This window comes from Carcharhinus amblyrhynchos, chromosome 23 (assembly GCF_965287045.1).
Source record: "Carcharhinus amblyrhynchos chromosome 23, sCarAmb.v2.hapA, whole genome shotgun sequence".
Taxonomy (NCBI): domain Eukaryota; kingdom Metazoa; phylum Chordata; class Chondrichthyes; order Carcharhiniformes; family Carcharhinidae; genus Carcharhinus; species Carcharhinus amblyrhynchos.
This window is the reverse complement of record NC_137346.1, coordinates 45,572,906-45,596,149: the sequence shown is the minus strand read 5'-3', so window position 1 is coordinate 45,596,149 and position 23,244 is coordinate 45,572,906. Positions and strand designations below refer to the sequence as shown.

General features: G+C 48.6%; 1 protein-coding gene across 2 annotated transcripts in view; it reads left to right on the top strand.

Annotated features, from left to right (window-relative positions):
* sh2b2 (SH2B adaptor protein 2) overlaps positions 1 to 23,244 on the top strand; it is a 159,919-nt gene that overhangs the window by 112,063 nt on the left and 24,612 nt on the right. For both annotated transcript variants that reach the window (XM_080210767.1, XM_080210768.1), the window contains exons 6-9: positions 7,958 to 8,064; positions 10,527 to 10,682; positions 18,960 to 19,159; positions 21,632 to 21,803. In XM_080210767.1, the coding sequence (XP_080066893.1) occupies positions 7,958 to 8,064; positions 10,527 to 10,682; positions 18,960 to 19,159; positions 21,632 to 21,803 (635 nt within the window). The remainder of the gene's footprint in view (positions 1 to 7,957; positions 8,065 to 10,526; positions 10,683 to 18,959; positions 19,160 to 21,631; positions 21,804 to 23,244) is intronic.

Sequence of the window (23,244 nt, the reverse complement as noted above, 5' to 3'; positions counted from 1 at the left end):
TTACCCAGAGGGTGGTGAGGGATTGGAATGCCCTGCCTGCTGCAGTTGTAAATGCGCCTAGTTTGGGGGCGTTTAAGAGATCTGTGGATAGGTTTATGGACGAAATGGGATTGGTTTAGATTAGTGGGTTAGTGTTGTTTTTTTTAGAAAGCTGGTCGGCGCAACATCGCGGGCCGAAGGGCCTGTTCTGCGCTGTAATGTTCTAATGTTCTATGTTCTATGACTTCTAAGGGATGTCTTGACAAATATATGAATAGGGTGGGAATAGAGGGATATGGTGCCCGGAAAGGTAGGGGAGGTTTCAGTTCAGATGGGCAGCATGGTGGGTACAGGCTTGGAGGGCTGAAGGGCCTGTTCTTGTGCTGGAATTTTCCTTGTTCTTTGCCTACTGCTGATAACTCACAGATCCAATTCTTTACAACCTGGAGTACTGTGTGCAGTTTTGGTCGCCGTACTTACGCAAGGATATTTTGGCCTTGGAGGGAGTGCAGAGGAGGTTTACTAGGCTGATGCCGGAGTTGAGGGGGTTGAGCTATGAGGAGAGGCTGAATAAACTAGGCTTGTACTCGTTAGAGTTTAGAAGAATGAGGGGAGATCTCATTGAGACGTATAAGATGATGAATGGGATGGATAGGATAGAGGTGGAGAGACTCTTCCCGCTCAGAAAGGACAGTAGGACTAGGGGGCACAGCCTCAAGATAAAGGGGGGGGCGGTTTAGAACGGAGTTGAGGAGGAACTTCTTCACTCAAAGGGTGGTGAATCTCTGGAATTCTCTGCCCGTTGAAGTGGTGGAGGCTGCCTCGCTAAATATTTTTAAGACGCGGGTTGATGAGTTTTTGATAAGAGAGGGGATTAAGGGTTATGGGGAGAGGGCGGGAATGTGGAACTGAGACACGACAGATCAGCCATGATCTTATTGAATGGCGAGGCAGGCTCGAAGGGCTAGATGGCCGACTCCTGCTCATATTTCTTATGTTCTTATTATGTTCTTTCCTTGGGGTTGAAAGAGGTGGTGTTGAACCCGAGCAGTTGCAGTAGGGATGGTTCTGTTGTCTGCCTGTCTTACCCCCGATGTGTTAGCTTCTGCGTTTTAGCAGAATCCCATGCAGGAGTTTTCAGAATCTCGATCAGAAGAAATTTCAGAATCACAAAGATGTGTGGGTTAGGTTGATTGGCCATGCTAAGAAATTGCCCCTTAGTGTCCAGGGATGTGTAGGTTAGAGGGATTAGTGGGTATAATATGTAGGGATATGGGGGTAGGATTGTGTTCAGCTCAGACTCAATGGGCCAAAAGGCCTTTAACCATAGAATCGTAGACCCCTACCATGCAGAAACAGGCCCTTCGGCCCATCGAGTCTGCACCGACCACAATCCCACCCAGGCCCTACCCCCATACGTCTACCCGCTAATCCCTCTAACCTACACATCCCTGGACACTAAGGGGCAATTTCAGCGCAGCCAATCAACCTAACCCGCACATCTTTGGACTGTGGGAGGAAACCCATGCAGACACGAGGAGAATGTGCAAACTCCACACAGACAGTGACCCGAGCCGGGAATCACAGCTCCAGGGACCTGGGTTCGATTCCCGGGCTCGGGTCACTGTCTGTATGGAGTTTGCACATTCTCCTCATGTCTGCGTGGGTTTCCTCCCACAGTCCAAAGATGTGCGGATTAGGTTGATTGGCTGCGCTAAAATTGCCCCTTAGTGTCCTACAGAACGGGGCTCTCAGCCTCTGCACTGGGAAACCCACCAAGCTCTTCTTGGTGGGAAAAACTCACAATACTCAATAGTCACATAGTCCCAATCCAGCTTCATTATACCAGGACACTGTCTTTCTGGTCAACTACCAATCCAATAGACCCTTCAGTTATCCCTCGTACTGACTCTCAAGGGTGATCTTTGGACCTGGTTTCCAAACTTCACTGCTGCTACTTCTATCCATTTCCCAGTGTTATCCAAGGCTTTATGGCTTCTCCTGTTGCCCCATGATGTCACTATTTTGTGATTGCTGCCACTAAATGCAAATCGCTGTCGTCACGTTGTACACTATTCCAAAGATGTGTAGGTTAGGGTGGATTGGCCATGCTAAATTGTCCCTTAGTGTCCAAAGATGTGCAGGTTAGGGTGGATTGGCCATGCTAAATTGTCCCTTAGTGTCCAAAGATGTGCAGGTTAGGGTGGATTGGCCATGCTAAATTGTCCCTTAGTGTCCAAAGATGTGCAGGTTAGGGTGGATTGGCCATGCTAAATTGTCCCTTAGTGTCCACAGATGTGCAGGTTAGGGTGGATTGGCCATGCTAAATTGTCCCTTAGTGTCCAAAGATGTGTAGGTTAGGGTGGATTGGCCATGCTAAATTGCCCCTTAGTGTCCAAAGATGTGCAGGTTAGGGTGGATTGGCCACGCTAAATTGTCCCTTAGTGTCCAAAGATGTGTAGGTTAGGGTGGATTGGCCGTGCTAAATTGTCCCTTAGTGTCCACAGATGTGCAGGTTAGGGTGGATTGGCCATGCTAAATTGTCCCTTAGTGTCCAAAGATGTGCAGGTTAGGGTGGATTGGCCATGCTAAATTGTGCCTTAGTGTCCACAGATGTGCAGGTTAGGTGGATTGGCCATGCTAAATTGTCCCTTAGTGTCCAAAGATGTGCAGGTTAGGGTGGATTGGCCATGCTAAATTGTCCCTTAGTGTCCAAAGATGTGCAGGTTAGGGTGGATTGGCCATGCTCAATTGTGCCTTAGTGTCCACAGATGTGTAGGTTTGGGTGGATTGGCCGTGCTAAATTGCCCCTTAGTGTCCAAAGATGTGCAGGTTAGGGTGGATTGGCCATGCTAAATTGCTCCTTAGTGTCCAAAGATGTGCAGGTTAGGGTGGATTGGCCATGCTAAATTGCTCCTTAGTGTCCAAAGATGTGCAGGTTAGGTGGATTGGCCATGCTAAATTGCCCCTTAGTGTCCAAAGATGTGCAGGTTAGGGTGGATTGGCCATGCTAAATTGCCCCTTAGTGTCCAAAGATGTGCAGGTTAGGGTAGATTGGCCATGCTAAATTGCCCCTTGGTGTCTAGGGATGTGTAGGGTTAGAGGGTGGGATATGGGGGTCGGGCCTGGGTGGGATTACGTTCGGTGCAGACTCAAAGGGCCTCTATCTGCACTGGAGGGTTTCTACGAACAAGAATTTGAATAATTTGCAGCTAGTTTCGAAAGGGACAGCCAACTGTGCACTAATTAATTAGTCACACCACATTCTTTAGATGGCCACGGAGATAACTGAATAACAGCATTTGATTTTAATTTGGCTGAAGATCGAATACTGAGCATTTCTGCTTTTTGAATTGCATTTTGACTGAATTAAAGAACCATATCGAAACGAAACTCAACATTCAATATCCCTCAGAGTTATCAAAGTGCTGAGAAATCATGAATAAATTTGTAACCTTTTATCCAGACCTCAAACCCTCCACTAAAGCCACATTACACCCCGCTCCCTCCAGATTAACACTTTTCTTGCTGTTCTTGTTCGATATTTTCTCTCTCACTGCAGCCTTGATGTTCTTTTCTAACTGGCGCAGCTTTGACTAATTCTTTCTGACACTTCAGACAGACTCTCTGCCCCAGTTTGTAGACAATAAAATTCAATACTCCCCCCGATATATTCAACAGTTTAATCCTGATTTAATATTATATCGATCCCAGGATGTCTCACAATGACCTTATCAGGTACACACATGTCCATCTCCGTCATACATTAAATATTGTGCATATTCAGCAGTGACAATTACTTTAGTCATTACAAACGTGACTGTGAATGCCCGTAGGCAGGACTGTGCCCTTTGTACACACACCTGGAAATGATCTTTTTCTCGTATTCCAGCGTGCATTTTCTCAAAATATCTTCTCGCGTTTCAGCAGCTGACTAGCGCCCAAACATTATGTCTCACCCAGAACAGACCACAGCTGTGACAGAGACACTACCCACCTCTGTCAAAGAACATAAGAAATAGGAGCAGGAGTAGGCCATCTAGCCATTCGAGCCTGCCCCGCCATTCAATAAGATCATGGCTGATCTGAAGTGGATCAGTTCCACTTTCCCGCTTTCTCCCTTAATTCCCCTGTCTATCAGAAACCTATCTACTTAAATATATTTAGCGAGGTAGCCTCCACCACTTCAACAGGCAGAGAATTCCAGAGATTCATCACCCTTTGAGTGAAGAAGTTCCTCCTCAACTCTGATCTAAACTGCCCCCCCTTATCTTGAGGCTGTGCCCTCTAGTCCTGCTGTCCTTTCTAAGCGGGAAGAATCTCTCTACCTCTATCCTATCCATCCCCTTCATTATCTTATATAAGATCCCCCCTCATCCTTCTAAACTCCAACGAGTACAGACCCAGTCTGTTTAGTCTCTCTTCATAAGATCCTGATGATCATCTCGAGCAATGTAGGTCCTGCCTCGTACCCTGCTCCTCCCCTCCTTCCACTTATCCTGTTCCGAAATATCATCCCTCATCATCCAAATCGTGCAATCCTACAGAGACACTACTATCAGAGGTGAGGAGGAACTTCTTCACTCAAAGGGTGGTGAATCTCTGGAATTCTCTGCCCGTTGAAGTGGTGGAGGCTGCCTCGCTAAATATTTTTAAGACGTGGGTTGATGGGTTTTTGATAAGAGAGGGGATTAAGGGTTATGGGGAGAGGGCGGGAATGTGCAACTGATCCACTTCAGATCAGCCATGATCTTATTGAATGGCGGGGCAGGCTTGAAGGGCTAGATGGCCAACTCCTGCTCCTATTTCTTATGTTCTTATGTTCTTATAACTAGCTAGAGATGTTCAGTGACTGATGGAAATAAAGATATTTTCATTAGTCAGGATGACCAAAACTAGTTGCCAGCAATATAGTCACTGATAAATGACCAGGAAATGTAATAGAAACATCTTTATCCGGAGAGTGGTTAGAATGTACCACTGGGAATGGTTGTGGTGAATGGTATAACCCCACCATGGCCATGACTCCAACCGAGTTTCCAAGCTCAAGGGTCATGGTGAAGCCTTGGCAGCAACTGGGACCCACCCCACTCCCCCTTCCTCTTCCCCCAAAGGGGGCAATTAGAACATAGAACACTACAGCACAAACAGGCCCTTCGGCCCACAAGTTGCGCCGATCCTATCCCTACCTACCAGGCCTATCTATAACCCTCAATCCCATTAGATCCCATATACTCATCCAGAAGTCTCTTAAAAGACCCCAGCGAGTTCGCCTCCACCACCACCACCGATTCCACTCACTCACCACCCTCTGAGTGAAAAACTTACCCCTAACATCTCCTCTGTACCTGCTCCCCAGCACCTTAAACCTGTGTCCTCTCGTAGCGACCGTTTCAGCCCTGGGAAATAGGGTGGATTCTCGGAGGCTATCTATTCCTCTCAACATTTTATAAACCTCTATCAGGTCGCCTCTCAACCTTCGTCTCTCCAGGGAGAAGAGTCCCAGCTCCCTCAACCTATCTTCATAAGGCATGCCTCCCAATCCAGGCAACATCCTTGTAAATCTCCTCTGCACCCTCTCAATAGCTTCCACATCCTTCCTGTAGTGAGGTGACCAGAACTGCGCACAGTACTCCAAGTGGGGTCTGACAAGGGTCTTATAAAGTTGCAGCATTACCTCCCGACTCCTAAACTCAATCCCTCGATTAATGAAGGCCAGTACACCATACGCCTTCTTGACCACATCCTCCACCTGCGAGGCCGATTTAAGAGTCCTATGGACCCGGACCCCAAGATCCTTCTGCTCTTCAACACCGCTAAGACTCCTACCCTTGATATTGTAATCCTGCATCCCATTGGTCCTGCCAAAATGGACCACTACACATTTATCTGCGTTGAAGTCCATCTGCCACTTCTCCGCCCAGTCTTGCATCCTATGGATAGGTTTATGGACGAAAAGGGATTGGTTTAGGTTAGAGGGTCATTGTTTTTTAACTGGTCGGCGCAACATCATGGGCCGAAGGGCCTGTTGTGCGCTGTAATGTTCTATGTTCTATCTATGTCCCGCTGCAACTTCTGACATCCCTCCAGACCATCCACAACACCACCAACCTTGGTATCGAGGGCAAACTTACTAACCCATCCCTCCACTTCCTCATCCAGGTCATTTATGAAAATGACAAACAGCAAGGGTCCTAGAACAGATCCCTGGGGCACTCCACTGGTGACTGACCTCCATGTAGAAAAAGACCCACCCATTTTCTCAAGTATTTGTGGGCCCTGGTCATGGGTTTCAAAAATATTAAGCATCTGAGGCTAAATTCCAAGGCTCCCTTGTCTCAGCCCAGAGAATTGACACCTGGGCAGCTCCTGTTAGGCTTTGTCTGGGGGATCCGTGTGACCTGCAGCAAGAGGGGTTGGCAGCGATGCTGCCTCTCAACACCAGGGACCCGGGTTCAATTCTAGCCATGGGTGACTGTGTGGAGTTTGCACATTCTCCCTGTGTGAATTTCCTCTGGGTGCTCCAGTTTCCTCCGATAGTCCAAACCTGTGCAGGTTGGGTGGATTGGCCGTGGTGAATGCGGATGGAAAATCAGGAAGTGAACGTCCAATCCTTCTGCAGTTTCCAGCACCCAAACCTCAGCCAGCTTCTTTCAACCTATTGCAGTATATAGAACATAAAACATAGAACATTACAGCGCAGAACAGGCCCTTCGGCCCACGATGTTGCGCCGACCAGTTAAAAAACAGTGACCCTCTAACCTAAACCAATCCCTTTCCATCCATAAACCTATCCACGGATCTCTTAAACGCCCCCAAACTAGGCGCATTTACAACTGCAGCAGTCAGGGCATTCCAATCCCTCACCACCCTCTGGGTAAAGAACCTACCCCTGACATCCGTCCTATAACTACCCCCCCTTAATTTAAAGCCATGCCCCCTCGTGCTAGCTTTCTCCATCCGAGGAAAAAGGCTATCACTGTCAACCCTATCTAAACCTCTAATCATCTTATATGTTTCAATAAGATCCCCTCTTAGCCGCCTTCTTTCTAACGAAAACAACCCCAAATCCCTCAGTCTCTCCTCATAGGACCTTCCCTCCATACCAGGCAACATCCTGGTAAACCTCCTCTGCACCCTCTCCAAAGCCTCCACATCCTTCCTATAATGTGGGGACCAGAACTGCACACAGTACTCCAAGTGCGGCCGCACCAGAGTTGTGTACAGTTGCAACATGACGCTGCGACTCCTAAATTCAATCCCCCTACCAATAAACGCCAAGGCACCGTATGCCTTCCTAACAACCTTATCTACTTGATTCCCAACTTTCAGGGATCTATGTACACATACACCTAGATCCCTCTGTTCATCAACACTATTCAGAGTCCTCCCATTAGCCCTATACTCTACACATCTGTTATTCCTGCCAAAGTGAATTACCTCACACTTCTCCGCATTAAACTCCATCCGCCACCTCTCGGCCCAGCTCTGCAACTTGTCCAAGTCTCCCTGTAGACTAAGACACCCTTCCTCACTATCTACCACACCTCCGACTTTGGTGTCATCAGCAAATTTACTGATCCACCCAACTATACCCTCATCCAGATCATTAATAAAAATTACAAACAGCAGTGGCCCCAAAACAGATCCCTGAGGCACACCACTCGTAACTGAACTCCATGACGAATATTTACCATCAACCACCACCCTCTGTCTCCTATCCGCCAGCCAATTCCTGATCCAATTTCCTAGATTACCCTCAATCCCATACATCTGCATTTTCTGCAGAAGCCTACCATGGTGAACCTTATCAAACGCCTTACTAAAATCCATATATACCACATTATATATATATATAATATATATATCGTTGCTTTGATCTAAAGAGTGAATGCTGTCTTCAACCAAACAGTCACCCCTTCATGCAAAGGCGAGTTAATATAAAACCAAATCTCAGTTTCACCCCGTTTCTTTGCAGAGATAGTGAAGAAGACTCGGAGTTAACATCATGTCCACATGGAATCACGATGCCCAGTAGGGAAGTGCCCTCAGTTCCTGTTTGCAGCTGTGACACCCTGTCCGATGGTAAGTGTCTGGGGCTCAAAGAACAGAACAGCCTTGGAAACAAGCCCAATGAGCCCGTTTTAACATTACGAGCCCCCCGCTCCACCCATGCCCCCTGTCTACGCCTGTTCTGTTCTGCTAGAACTGGCTCTATCTCCCGTTCAGAGGGAGAATGTCTATCAGAACGGATTCAGAGACCTCCAGGGATTGGAACTGGATAAGACTCCGTGATTGGATTGTGGAGGTAGATTTTTTTTCCCAAATGTGTCCCCTGGACAGAAAGCTGGCGGGAGAGTCTCACTTAGAGAAATTGCCTGCTTTGAGGAGCAATAAGACGTCTCAGAACACCAGGTTCAAGTCCAACAGGTTTATTTGGTAGCCAAAGCCACTAGCTTTAGGAGCACTGCCCCTTCGTCAGGTGAGTGGGAGTTCTATTCACAAACAGGGCATATATAGACACACAATTTACAAAATAATGGCGAGTCTTTACAGGTAATCAAGTCTTAAGGGTACAGATGATGTGAGTGGAGAGAGTGTTAAGCACAGGTTAAAGAGATAGAACATGGAACATTACAGCTCAGAACAGGCCCTTCGGCCCACGATGTTGCGCCGACCAATTAAAAAGCAATGACCCTCTAACCTAAACCAAACCCTTTCCATCCATAAACCTATCCACGGATCTCTTAAACGCCCCCAAACTAGGCGCATCTACAACTGCAGCAGGCAGGGCATTCCAATCCCTCACCACCCTCTGGGTAAAGAACCTACCTCTGACATCCGTCCTATAACTACCCCCCCTTAATTTAAAGCCATGCCCCCTCGTGCTAGATTTCTCCATCAGAGGAAAAAGGCTATCACTGTCCACCCTATCTAAACCTCTAATCATCTTATATGTTTCAATAAGGTCCCCTCTTAGCCGCCTTCTTTCCAGCGAAAACAACCCCAAATCCCTCAGTCTCTCCTCATAGGGCCTCCCCTCCATACCAGGCAACATCCTGATAAACCTCCTCTGCACCCTCTCCAAAGCCTCCACATCCTTCCTATAATGTGGGGACCAGAACTGCACACAATACTCCAAGTGCGGCCGCACCAGAGTTGTGTACAGTTGCAACATGACGCTGCGGCTCCTAAATTCAATCCCCCTACCAATAAACGCCAAGACACCGTATGCCTTCCTAACAACCCTATCTACTTGATTCCCAACTTTCAGGGATCTATGTACACATACACCTAGATCCCTCTGTTCATCCACACTATTCAGAGTCCTCCCGTTAGCCCTATACTCTACACATCTGTTATTCCTACCAAAGTGAATTACCTCACACTTTTCCGCAATACAATGTGTATTGTCTCCAGACAGGTGAGATTTTGCAATTCCAGGGAAGTCACGGGGGTACAAATAGCCCCTCGATGTTGCGCCGACCAGTGGAACCAATCTAATGACCCTCTAACCTAAACTATTCCAATGTTATCCATATGCCTATCCACTGACCATTTGAACGCCCTTAAAGTTTGTCTATCCACTGACCATTTGAACACCCTTAAAGTTGGCGAGTCCACAACTGCTGCAGGCAGGGCATTCCACACCCTTACTACCCTCTGAGTAAAGACCCTACCTCTGACGTCCCCATGACTTACCTTTGCAATGTAATCAGCTCTGCGCTGATTTCAAGATGGAAATTTTATAGGTTATTTATTAGTATCACAAGTCACATTAACACTTCAAAGATGTTACTGTGAAAATCCCCTAGTCACCACACTCCAGTGTGCATTGCCAGCGTAGGCAATGCACCCTAACCCGCACATATTTGGACTGTGGGAGGAAACCGGAGCACCCGGAGGAAACCCACGCAGACACGAGGAGAATGTGCAGACTCCGCTCAGACAGTGACCCGAGCGGGGAATCGAACCTGTGTCCCTGGCGCTGTGAGGCAGCAGTGCTAACCACTCTGCCAGCGTACTTCCATTTCATTAGCGAGCCCGGGACTTAAGTCTTTGGATCCGCCAGCGATTTTTTTCCCCCCCTACCAGGAGTGGCTCTCTCCAGTGGGGTTTACTCCTGCTCCCCACTAACTGGGGCAGCCCGACCCCACTGGAGGGAAGAGAGGCCGTTGAGGGCCCCCCAAGGAAGTTGGGGGTAAAGGTTGGGGTGGCGGGGAGACCCACTGCCTCTCTGCAATCGGGAAGACTGGGAGAGGGAGGGGAGAGGTGATCGGGGCTGGTCATCTGGGTGCGAGGAGGGACAGTGGGTCGGGGAGATGAGGGCTGGGGGTGGAGGGGGGAGTTGGGAGGCCAGCAGTGGTTACGGGGCTGGCCAGGGGGCTATTGCGCGTGCGCTGATCTGCGATGCACAAGGGTGCCGGAGATTCACTTTGGAAATGACGCTAATAAAACCAGCGAGATTTATTCCCATTTTCCTGCTGGTTGAGAATTTTTTAGCCAGCATCCTGGCCATCAACTTCATGCTATGTTTCCTGCCTCAGGTGTGCCCCAAGGTCCCGATAAGGTGTGTACTAACGTTGATCCTGCTGTCACGCATGTCAGACCAAAGGAGGCAGTGGAACCTCTCGCTCACGTTCCCCTGGAAAACTTCCTGCAGACTTTGCATTCAGAAGCTCCAGGCACCACATCCTCCGCAGGTAAGTGAGTGAGCCGTATATCTTCACCATCGAATACTCCGCAGGTAAGTGAGTGAGCCGTATATCTTCACCATCGAATAACTGCTAATATTACTTCACTGAGAATTATTGCACTAATTCTAGACTTTCTGGAGAGTTTACTACAAGTGGCTGCAAACTAAAAACTTGGTGATTGGTTAAACTGATTTCACATTGAGGTAGGACACGAGGTTTCAGTGGATGGAAGAGGGTCTGGGCTCCTCAGAAGACAGTATAAACTGTTGCAGTTGTACCAGTGAGAGTTCCTTCCTTCCTCTAACTAGTATTTTCTTCCGGAGTGGGTTATTTTGATGGAAGACCAGTGAACCAAATTGGTGGCCCGGTTTATGGACTGTGAGTTTGAGCCGGGGGGTGGAGGATCCGAGTGATGGTGGGAAGGTCATCGTCAGGAAGAAGACTAAGAGAGGGCTTCTGGGATCAGAGGTGACAGAGCTGGAAATTTGTCAAGGGCAGGTCGTGCCTTACGAGCCTAGTTGAGTTCTTTGAAAATGTGACTGAACACATTGATGAAGAAAGAGCGGTGGATGTGGTTTACATGGACTTCAGCAAGGCGTTTGTTAAGGTGCCCCATGCAAGACTTCTTGAGAAGGTGAGAGGGCATGGGATCCAGGGGGCTTTGGCCTTGTGGATCCAGAACTGGCTTGCCTGCAGAAGGCAGAGAGTGGTTGTGGATGGGTCTTTTTCTGCATGGAGGTCAGTCACCAGTGGAGTCCCCCAGGGATCTGTTCTAGGACCCTTGCTGTTTGTCATTTTCATAAATGAACTGGATGAGGAAGTGGAGGGATGGGTTAGTAAGTTCGCCGACGATACGAAGGTTGGTGGTGTTGTGGATAGTCTGGAGGGATGTCAGAAGTTGCAGCGGGACATAGATAGGATGCAAGACTGGGCGGAGAAGTGGCAGATGGACTTCAACGCAGATAAATGTGTAGTGGTCCACTTTGGCAGGACCAATGGGATGAAGGAATACAATATCAAGGGTAGGAGTCTTAGCAGTGCTGAAGAGCAGAAGGATCTTGGGGTCCGGGTCCACAGGACTCTGAAATCGGCCTCGCAGGTGGAGAATGTGGTCAAGAAGGCGTATGGTGTACTGGCCTTCATTAATCGAGGGATTGAGTTTCGGAGTCGGGAGGTAATGCTGCAACTTTATAAGACCCTTGTCAGACCCCACTTGGAGTACTGTGCGCAGTTCTGGTCGCCTCACTACAGGAAGGATGTGGAAGCTATTGAGAGGGTGCAGAGGAGATTTACAAGGATGTTGCCTGGATTGGGAGGCATGCCTTATGAAGATAGGTTGAGGGAGCTGGGTCTCTTCTCCCTGGAGAGACGAAGGTTGAGAGGCGACCTGATAGAGGTTTATAAAATGTTGAGAGGTATAGATAGGGTGGATTCTCAGAGGCTATTTCCCAGGGCTGAAATGGTCACTACGAGAGGACACAGGTTTAAGGTGCTGGGGAGCAGGTACAGAGGAGATGTCAGGGGTAAGTTTTTCACTCAGAGGATGGTGAGTGAGTGGAATCGGTGGTGGTGGTGGAGGCGAACTCGCTGGGGTCTTTGAAGAGACTTCTGGATGAGTATATGGGATCTAATGGGATTGAGGGTTATAGATAGGCCTTGTAGGTAGGGATAGGATCGGCGCAACTTGTGGGCCGAAGGGCCTGTTTGTGCTGTAGTGTTCTATGTTAATAGAACATAGAACACTACAGCACAAACAGGCCCTTCGGCCCACAAGTTGCGCCGATCACATCCATACCTACCAGGCCATAGACCTATCTGTAACTTCCAATGCAATTAGATCTCATATACTTCTATGTTCTAGACAACGGATTAGCTCTGGTAAGAGTATTTGGAAGAAATACAGTGGAATATCAAGGGTTTGAAAAGTATTATTGAGTTTAAGTTTGAAAGGAAGAATCTACGAGACGGTTGAGAGCCTTGTTATAGAGCGAAGAACATTGGGCAGCATCAAGAAGTGAGGGACACACCTGAGATGCGGATGCTGAGGTGGACGCGTGGAGTAACGCGGAAGGATATAAGCTGGAATTCTCCGATCTCGTCCTCGGCTGGGATTCTCCATTCCCAGTGAAATTCGGTGTTCTTGCCACCCTCTCTCCTCTCACTCTGCCTTGACTGATTCTCCTACTTCATATCCTTGGCAAAACCCCCACGATCGAGCCTCCCCTGTTCCCCTGGTGAACACACTGACAACACCAGGTTTTAGTCCAACCGATTTATTTGATAATGCTCACAAGCTTTCGAGGTTTCCCTCTTCATCAGGTGAGGTGAAAAGGCACAGGGACACACAGTTTTTCCTCCGACGGTTTCCAGAATAATGGTGGCTTGAGTGTGAATGAAGTCTCGAAAATAGTGTCCCAGGAAGTCTCGCCGTGTGTTTCTGAGATCCCCATCACAGCATCAGCAACAACTGCCGTGGGATCGCAAGTATCCCTCGAGACTGTGCTTGAAACCAGCAGAAATACTGTACGGGAAAGCCATCAAAACACACTCTTTCATGAGGGCTTCTCCCTATGGCCTCGGAGGCTGCTTTGGGCTTGGCCCCTGTGTGTGAAGGTGACAATCCTGAACTGGGAGCCTCAGTCGGAGCCGATCGTGAACTTTGCACTGTAAAACCCGCGATATAGGCTGACCTGAACCAACTCGGGAGATGATGAAAATGCAATGGGTTCAGGGATTTGGACACTTCTCATGGGACAACTTGTTTTTGGCAAATGGAATTTAATGTTGGCAAGTGTGAGGTGGTCCACTTTGGTAGGAATAATGGTAGGAAGGACTATTACTTACGTGGCGAAAAACTGCAGCAGGCGACGGTGCAGAGGGACCTGGGGGTCCTTGTGCATGAGTCGCAAAAACCCAGCTTGCAGGTGCAGCAGGTGGTCAGGAAGGCGAATGGGATGCTGGCCTTCATAGCGAGGGGGATTGAATATAAAAGTAGGGAGGTCTTGCTGCAGCTGTATAGGGCATTGGTGAGGCCGCAGCTGGAGTACTGTGTGCAGTTTTGGGCGCCGCACCTGCGCAAGGATATTTTGGCCCTGGAGGGAGTGCAGAGGAGGTTTACTAGGCTGATACCGGAGTTGAGGGGGTTGAGCTATGAGGAGAGGCTGAATAAACTAGGCTTGTACTCGTTAGAGTTTAGAAGAATGAGGGGAGATCTCATTGAGATGTATAAGATGATGAATGGGATGGATAGGATAGAGGTGGAGAGACTCTTCCCGCTCAAAAAAGACAGTAGGACTAGGGGGCACAGCCTCAAGATAAAGGGGAGGCGGTTTAGAACGGAGTTGAGGAGGAACTTCTTCACTCAAAGGGTGGTGAATCTCTGGAATTCTCTGCCCATTGAAGTGGTGGAGGCTGCCTCGCTAAATATTTTTAAGACGCGGGTTGATGGGTTTTTGATAAGAGAGGGGATTAAGGGTTATGGGGAGAGGGCGGGAAAGTGGAACTGAGCAGCGACAGATCAGCCATGATCTTATTGAATGGCGGGGCAGGCTCGAAGGGCTAGATGGCCGACTCCTGCTCCTATTTCTTATGTTCTTATGTTTTAAGCTCAGCTCAGGACCAATACTTCTAAACCAAGCCACTGAATAAGAGGAGAGTTCTCACAAAATGATAGAAATTACACATTGGAGGCCATTCAGCTCCTGCCACCTTCTATCTCATTCCTGTATAAATATATATCCGTTTCCTTTGAAATGAGCCTTTATTCGCAATCTCAGTACCACAGCTATTGAAATAGCTCACAGTTTAAGAAGCTTCTTCTCCCTTCCCTGCCACTTGTTTCCTCCATTTAGAATCCTCGCCTTCTCTATCCCCATTCACCCACTGGCGAAAATAATCTTTCACTGTGCACCCACAGTAAAGGTTTCACTCTATCCTTGGCTGTTCCTCTCTGTGCTGTTCCCAACTGCTATCGTCCGACTGCCCCCGGCCCTGGGGGAAATTCTGGGCCCCAAGCCCACCCCAAATCTCCCACTGGAACTATGAACCCTCTTTCTCCAGTCTTTCCACCCTCGCTGATTTTTCCGTTCCCATCCCTCGCTCCCATTACATAAGAACATAAGAAATAGGAGCAGGAGTCGGCCATCTGGCCCTTCGAGCCTGCCCCGCCATTCAATAAGATCATGGCTGATCTGTCGTGGCTCAGTTCCACTTTCCCGCCCTCTCCCCATAACCCTTAATCCCCTCGCTTATCAAAAACCCATCAACCCGCGTCTTAAAAATATTTAGCGAGGCAGCCTCCACCACTTCAACGGGCAGAGAATTCCAGAGATTCACCACCTTTTGAGTGAAGAAGTTCCTCCTCAACTCTGTTCTAAACCGCCCCCCCTTTATCTTGAGGCTGTGCCCCCTAGTCCTGCTGTCCTTTCTGAGCGGGAAGAGTCTCTCCACCTCTATCCTATCCATCCCATTCATCATCTTATACGTCTCAATGAGATCTCCCCTCATTCTTCTAAACTCTAATGAGTACAAGCCTAGTTTATTCAGCCTCTCCTCATAGCTCAACCCCCTCAACTCCGGTATCAGCCTAGTAAACCTCCTCTGCACTCCCTCCAAGGCCAAAATATCCTTGCGTAAGTGCGGCGACCAAAACTGCACACAGTACTCCAGCTGCGGCCTCACCAGTGCCCTGTACAGCTGCAGCAAGACCTCCCTACTTTTATATTCAATCCCCCTCGCTATGAAGGCCAGCATCCCATTCGCCTTCCTGACCACCTGCTGCACCTGCAAGCTGGGTTTTTGCGACTCATGCACAAGGACCCCCAGGTCCCTCTGCACCGTCGCCTGCTGCAGTTTTTAGCCACGTAAGTAATAGTCCTTCCTACCATTATTCCTACCAAAGTGGACCACCTCGCACTTGCCAACATTAAATTCCATTTGCCATTTCCTGGCCCATTCGCCCAGCCTATCTAGATCCTTCTGCAGACTCTCCACACCCTCCGCACAATTTGCCGTTCCCCCAATCTTACCCTCCTGAATGATCCCTGTTCCCCGGTCTTGCTCTGTCTCTCTCAAAGAACAAAGAAGAACAAAAACAGCCCGGGAAACAGGCCCTTTGGCCCAACGAGCCCGCGCCGCCATCTTAACATTACCAGTCCCCCCTCTCCACCCATGACCCTTATCTGTGCTCATGGCCATCCACATTGAGGGAAACTAATTTAGGGACAATTTATTACCTCCAATCAGCCTAACAGCACATCTTTGGGGTGTGGGAGGAAACCGGAGCACCCGGAGAAAACCCACGCAGACACGGGGAGAATGTGCAAACTCCCACAGACACCGGCCCAAATCCATGTATCTGCACAGCAATCAGTGATAGTCACTGAGCTGTCGTCTTGCCCAGTATCTGGTCCAGTTTAGGCACACACTAACGACATGAAGCCAATCTCGAACATCCAAGAGCAGCCCCAGTACGACCCATCGCGTGTATGTCCCTCGTTGGACAACAAGGTGGACCGACTTAAAACCTGTGAATTAATAGAGAAAAACATTATTATCATTCCACATCCTTTTACCTTACCAGGGACGTCCCAATGCTAATGAACCTTATTTAAAACAATCCCCTATATCCTCCCATCTCCATCCCGCTCATGTGCCTGTCTAAGTTACTCTTAAACAAATCCAGCATGCCTGCCTCCACCACCTTACTTGGCAGAGCATTCCATACCCCCACTACCCTCTGTGTGAAAAACCTTCCTCTAATATCCGTGTTATACCTCTCCCCCCTCACCTTAAGCCCGAGGCCCCTCGTACTAAAGAATAAAGAACAACACAGCACGGGAAACAGGCCCTTCGGCCCAACGAGCCCGCGCCGCCGTCCCACTGTCTCAGTGACCTATTCGTGATTTTAGTCTACGCCTAATGTGCGAGGATCAGGGAGGTCCAATTTAGGGACAATTTGTTACCCAATCAATCAGCCTAAAAGCACATCTTTGGGATGTGGGAGGAAACCGGAGCACCCGGAGGAAACCCACGCAACCACGGGGAGAACGTGCAAACTCCCACAGACACCGGCCCAAATCCATGTGTCCGCACAGCAACAGAGATAGTCTCTGAGCTGTCATGTTGCCCTCGAGATGGTCCAGTTTAAGCACACTAACGACATGAAGCAATAGGCAACTCCCGAAGCAACATCCATGAGCAGCCCACTACAACCTGCCGCATGCATGCCCCTTGCTGGACTTAAATGCCTGTGGAGACAAAAAAATTCATTATTAAACAGGCAAAGACTGTAACATCCCTGAGGCAAAACGTAATCCCAAGCCTACAATGTTTAGTAAGGCCTGCTATATCCCCCTATATGTAGCCCGCTCATATGGCTGTCTAAGTGACTCTTAAACAACCCTAGCGTGCCTGCTTCCACCACCTTACTCGGCAGTGCATTCCACACCCCCACTACCCTTTGCGTGAAAAACTGCCCTCTAATATTTGTCTTATACCTAGCCCCCCTCACCCTAAGCCCGTGACCCCTCGTTCTATCCATTTCTAATAGCGGAAAAAGCTTACCACCATTTACTCTATCTATCCCCTTCATAATCTTATAAACCTCTATTAGATCCCCCCTCAGCCGACGTCTCTCAAGGGAAAACAGCCCAAGTTCATTCAATCTTTCCTCGTAAGACAGCCCTTCCATACCAGGCAGCATCCTGGTAAATCTCCTCTGCACTCTCTCCAGGATCTCTACATCCTTCCGGTAGTACGGCGACCAGAACTGGACGCAGTACTCCAAGTGAGGCCTAACCAACGTTCTATACAACTGCAACATCAGACTCCTACTCTTATATTCTATACCCCTTCCTATGAAGGCTAACATACCATACGCTTTCCTCATCACATTCTGCACCTGCACCGACACCTTCAGGGACTTGTGCACTTGCACCCCCAGGTCTCTCTGCGTATCTATACTCCGGATAGTTCTACCTTTTATCGTATAACTCCCCTCCACATTATTCCGGCCAAAGTGTGTGTCTCTAACATAGGAAATAGCTTACCACTGTTTACTCTATCTATACCCATCATAATCTTATATACCTCTATTAGATCCCCCCTCAGTCACCATCTTTCATGCCAACAAGACTCCTGTACTGACCCCATTGATGTAGAGGCTTAACATCACCAAATCTTAGGCTACTCTAATACAGATGGTGCCATTGAGAGATTTGGGGTGAAGTGACTGCTATGGGAAATGTAAAGTATGGAGATGTCCCAGTTTTCCAGGACGCTCCTGGACAATCTCATGTCTGAATGTCCACCAAGCTAACGTTGAGCTCCAAGGTGATGGTCTTCAGAGCGCGTGGAGTGGTCTTTTGAATGGGTGACTGGAGAAATTGGACCAGAACCAGTTGAGCAATGACCCAACGCGATGATGGCAAAAGTGTGGAGTCCGTCCAGGAGGTCATGTTAGCCGAGTGACGGTCTGATCCGTACTGTGGAATCCAAATCTTCTGTAAATCTCTACGTGCAAACCTTCATGCGTTGCTGTTAATAGCTGGGTCGTGTGGGCGGTACGGTAGCACAGTGGGTTAGCACTGCTGCCTCACAGCTCCGGGGACCTGAGTTCGATTCCCGGCTCGGGTCACTGTCTGTGTGGAGTTTGCACATTCTCCTCGTGTCTGCGTGGGTTTCATCCGGGTGCTCCGGTTTCCTCCCACAGTCCAAAGATGTGCGGGTTAGGTTGATTGGCCGTGCTAAGAAATTGCCCCTTAGGGATGTGTAGGTTAGAGGGATTAGTGGGTATAATATGTAGGGATATGGGGGTAGGACCTGGGTGGGATTGTGTTCGGTGCAGACTCGATGGGCTGAAGGGCCTTTTCTGCACTGTTATAGAACCATACAGAGCAGACAGAGACCCTTCAGCCCATCGAGTCTGTACCAACCACAATCCCACCCAGGTCCTACCCCCACATTATACCCACTAATCCCTCTAACCTACACATCCCTGGACACTAAGGGGCAATTTCTTAGCAATCAACCTAACCCGCACATCTTTGGAATGTGGGAGGAAACCCACGCAGACACGAGGAGAATGTGCAAACTCCACACAGACAGTGACCCCGAGCCGGGAATCGAACCCAGGACCCTGGAGCTGTGAAGCAGCAGTGCTAACCCACTGTGCTACCGTGCCGCCGCTTATGTTCTACGTTCAGTTAGACGGGTACGTGGCCATTTCTGCCTTTGGACGTGCTGTTCTCAAATTTTTGTGGACACTGGATTCTCTTTTTTAAGCCGCAGACGGAGAGGACCAGACTGAGTCCGAATTCCAGCTCTCCGGTTATCCCTGGTTCCACGGGACACTGTCTCGGGTCAAAGCTGCCCAGTTGGTGCTGGCGGGAGGGTCAAGGAGTCACGGATTGTTTGTCATTCGCCAAAGCGAGACACGACCAGGGGAATATGTCCTGACCTTCAACTTCCAGGGGAAAGCCAAGGTAAGGCAGTTTTAAATAAAACGATAAAACTTCCACACAGCCAGAATGGAAAGTTGAGGCAGAAACAGACACTCGAGCTGGCAGGTCTGTTCAACTGAAGCTGATGTTGGTTAATATTTCTATATGTGACTGGTTTCAAATCTTGCACAAGGCAGATAAATATAACTCTTCTATTTGGTCAGTCCAAGGAATGCTGGTCCGTAGTGCGATTCTTAAAGGCTTCCTGACTCGCCCCAATTCCCAAAAATCTGTGCGATTCTTAAAGGCTTCCTGACTCGCCCCAATTCCCAAAAATCTGGACCTAACTTGGAGGTAAATTCCACCGTCCAGCGTGAGTTATCTATCCTAAATTTCTTGCGTTTAGAACACAGTACAGGCCCTTTGGCCCTCAATGTTGGGCCAACCCAAGTCCAAACCCAATCCCAAACTATCCCACTCCCTATCATCCTGGAATGCTCCATGTGCCTATCCAATAACCGCTTGAAAGTTCCTAAAGTGTCCGACTCCACTATCACAGCAGGCAGTGCATTCCACACCCCAACCACTCTCTTGAGTGGAGAATCTACCTCGGACATCCCTCCCACCATGAACCTTACAGTTATGCCCCCTAGTAACAGCGACATCCACCTGAGGAAATAGTCTCTGAACGTCCACTCTATCAATCCCTCTCATCATCTTATAAACCTCTATTAAGTTGCCTCTCATCCTCCTCCGCTCTAAAGAGAAAAGCCCCAGCTCCCTCAACCTTTCCTCATAAGACCTACCCTCCAAACCAGGCAGCATCCTGGTAAATCTCCTCTGCACTCTCTCCAATGCTTCCACATCCTTCTTATAGTGAGGTGACCAGAACTGAACACAATATTCCAAATGTGGTCTCAACAAGGTCTGGTATAGTTGCAGCATAACCCCACGACTCTTAAGCTCAAACCCCCCGATAATAAACGCTAACACACTATAAACCTCCTTAATGGCTTTAATCTTGCCTTTGCCCACTTCAGGCTAAAGGAAGTCCCGTATATAATGGGACAATTGGAGAGCACAGTGTGTTTTCGGCATGTTGGAAAATTTCTACTTTATGGCATAACTTTATCATTGATTTCTGTTCTGCAACATTGTGAAAAAGATCCAATACTATGCCTTTTTATGAAGAGTTTTTATTGTATCTGATTATTGTTCATATGTGTCCTTGGCTGGTTGCATCTTTAGTTTAGACAATTCGCCAGAAAGATGGCAGTAATGGAGATAATTACAAGAATGACAGAAAGAGGTAACTTATAGAATATAGAACACTACAGCACAAACAGGCCCTTCGGCCCACAAGTTGCGCCGATCATATCCATACCTACCAATCCATAGACCTATCTATAACCCCCAATCCCATTAAATCCCATATACTAATCCAGAAGTCTTTTAAAAGACCCCAGCGAGTTTGCCTCTACCACCACCACCGATTCCACTCACTCACCACCCTCTGAGTGAAAAACTTACCCCTGACATCTCCTCTGTACCTGCTCCCCAGCACCTTAAACCTGTGTCCTCTCATAGCGACCATTTCAGCCCTGGGAAATAGCCTCCGAGAATCCACCCTATCTATTCCTCTCAACATTTTATAAACCTCTATCAGGTCGCCTCTCAACCTTCGTCTCTCCAGGGAGAAGAGTCCCAGCTCCCTCAACCTATCCTCATAAGGCATGCCTCCCAATCCAGGCAACATCCTTGTAAATCTCCTCTGCACCCTCTCAATAACTTCCACATCCTTCCTGTAGTGAGGCGACCAGAACTGCGCACAGTACTCCAAGTGGGGTCTGACAAGGGTTTTACGATGTGAAAATCATTACACCTTGGATGCAATCTTGTCATTTAATTTAGCTGTATTGACCCCTTCCTAAACTGCTCTCATCTGCTCAGCTCCATCATGCCTACTGCCTTGTTGTCCGCCTTGTTGTCTAACGAGGGACATACACACAGTGGGTCGTACGAGGGCTGCTCCTGGATGTTTCGAGAGTAGCCTAGTGCTTCACGTCATTAGTGTACGCTTAAATCTAGACCAGATACTGGGCAACACGACAGCTCAGTGACTATCACTGTTTGCTGTGCAGATACATGGATTTGGGCCGGTGTCTGCGGGAGTTTGGCGCATTCTCCCCGTGCTTGCGTGGGTTTTCTCCGGGTGCTCCGGTTTCCTCCCACACCCCAAAGATGTGCTCTTAGGCTGATTGGTGTAACAAATTGTCCCTAAATTTATTTACAAATAGCACCGCACGGGTTGTGGAATTTATCACAGTGTGGGGATCCTTTTAAAAGTCAGGGTGTAAATTAGGTGGTTAATTTAAAGGAAGGATGTAGGGATATGGGAGTACATGGGATTGGGACAAGGGCGATAGACGGGAAGGTGAAATCGCTGTTTTCATGCTGCATTTTTAAAACGATGATATAATTTTGAGGTCACTGTGTCCTTTGTACTTTCTGCAGCACCTCCGTCTCTCTCTGAACGAAACTGGCCAGTGTCACGTTCAGCATCTCTGGTTTCAGACCATCCTCGACATGCTCAGACACTTCCACACCCACCCCATTCCCCTGGAGTCCGGAGGCTCTGCCGACATCACTCTCCGCAGTTACGTGCTGGTCACACAACCCCTCCCAGGTAGGAATCTCGAAATACGGCCACGGTTTTGGAACTCCTTCAGGATTTTCTTTTCTTTGTGGGGAGAAAGGTGTTTGTGTTGAGTCAAGTCATCTCCTCTCATTGTGAGACCCGACCCTCTCTCCTCCCGTGATCTGAAACACCATCGGTTTGATGGAGCATCTGAGATAGTCTCACCACTTGTGCGTGGACCTGCCTAAGGCTTTGGAATTCCATTCCTACTTCTCTCTGGTCTTTAAAACCTATCTCTGCGACCAAGTCTCTCCTAATACCTCCCCCTCAGTGTCAGTATTTAGTAACAATTAGGAGCAGGAGTCAACCATCTGGCCCCTCGAGCCTGCCCCGCCATCCTCCGGACTTGGAGGGAGTGCAGAGGAGGTTCACTTGGCTGTACGGGGCATTGGTGAGGCCGCAGCTGGAGTACTGTGTGCAGTTTTGGTCGTCGCACTTACGCAAGGATATATTGGCCTTGGAGGGAGTACAGAGGAGGTTCACTAGGCTGTACGGGGCACTGGTGAGGCCGCAGCTGGAGTACTTTGTGCAGTTTTGGTCGCCGCACTTACGAAAGGATATATTGGCCTTGGAGGGAGTGCAGAGGAGGTTTACTAGGCTGATACCGGAGATGAGGGGGTTGGACTATGAAGAGAGACTAAACAGACTGGGTCTGTACTCGTTGGAGTTTAGAAGGATGAGGGGGGATCTTATAGAGATGTGTAAGATAATGAAGGGGATGGATAGGGTAGAGGTAGAGAGATTCTTCCCGCTTAGAAAGGATAGCAGGACTAGAGGGCACAGCCTCAAGATAAGTGGGGGGCAGTTTAGATTGGAGTTGAGGAGGAACTTCTTCCCACCTAGAAAGGATAGTAGGACTAGAGGGCACAGCCTCAAGATAAGGGGGGTGCAGTTTAGATTGGAGTTGAGGAGGAACTTCTTCACTCAAAGGGTGGTGAATCTCTGGAATTCTCTGCCCGTTGAAGTGGTGGAGGCTGCCTCGCTAAATATATTTAAGTCACAGGTGGATAGGTTTCTGATAGACAAGGGAATTAAGGGGAGAAAGCGGGAAAGTGGAACTGATCCACTTCAGATCAGCCATGATCTTATTGAATGGCGGGGCAGGCTCGAAGGGCTAGATGGCCGACTCCTGCTCCTATTTCTTATGTTCTTATTCAATAAGATCATGGCTGATCTGTTTGTGGACTCAGTTCCACTTACCCGCCCGCTCACCATAACCCTTAATTCCTTTACTGTTCAAAAATTTATCCATCCTTGCCTTAAAAACATTCAATGAGGGAGCCTCAACTGGGCAGGGAATTCCACAGATTCACAACCCTTTGGGTGAAGAAGTTCCTCCTCAACTCAGTCCTAAATCTACTCCCCCTTATTTTGAGGCTACGCCCCCCAGTTCTAGTTTCACCCGCCAGTGGAAACAACTTCCCTGCTT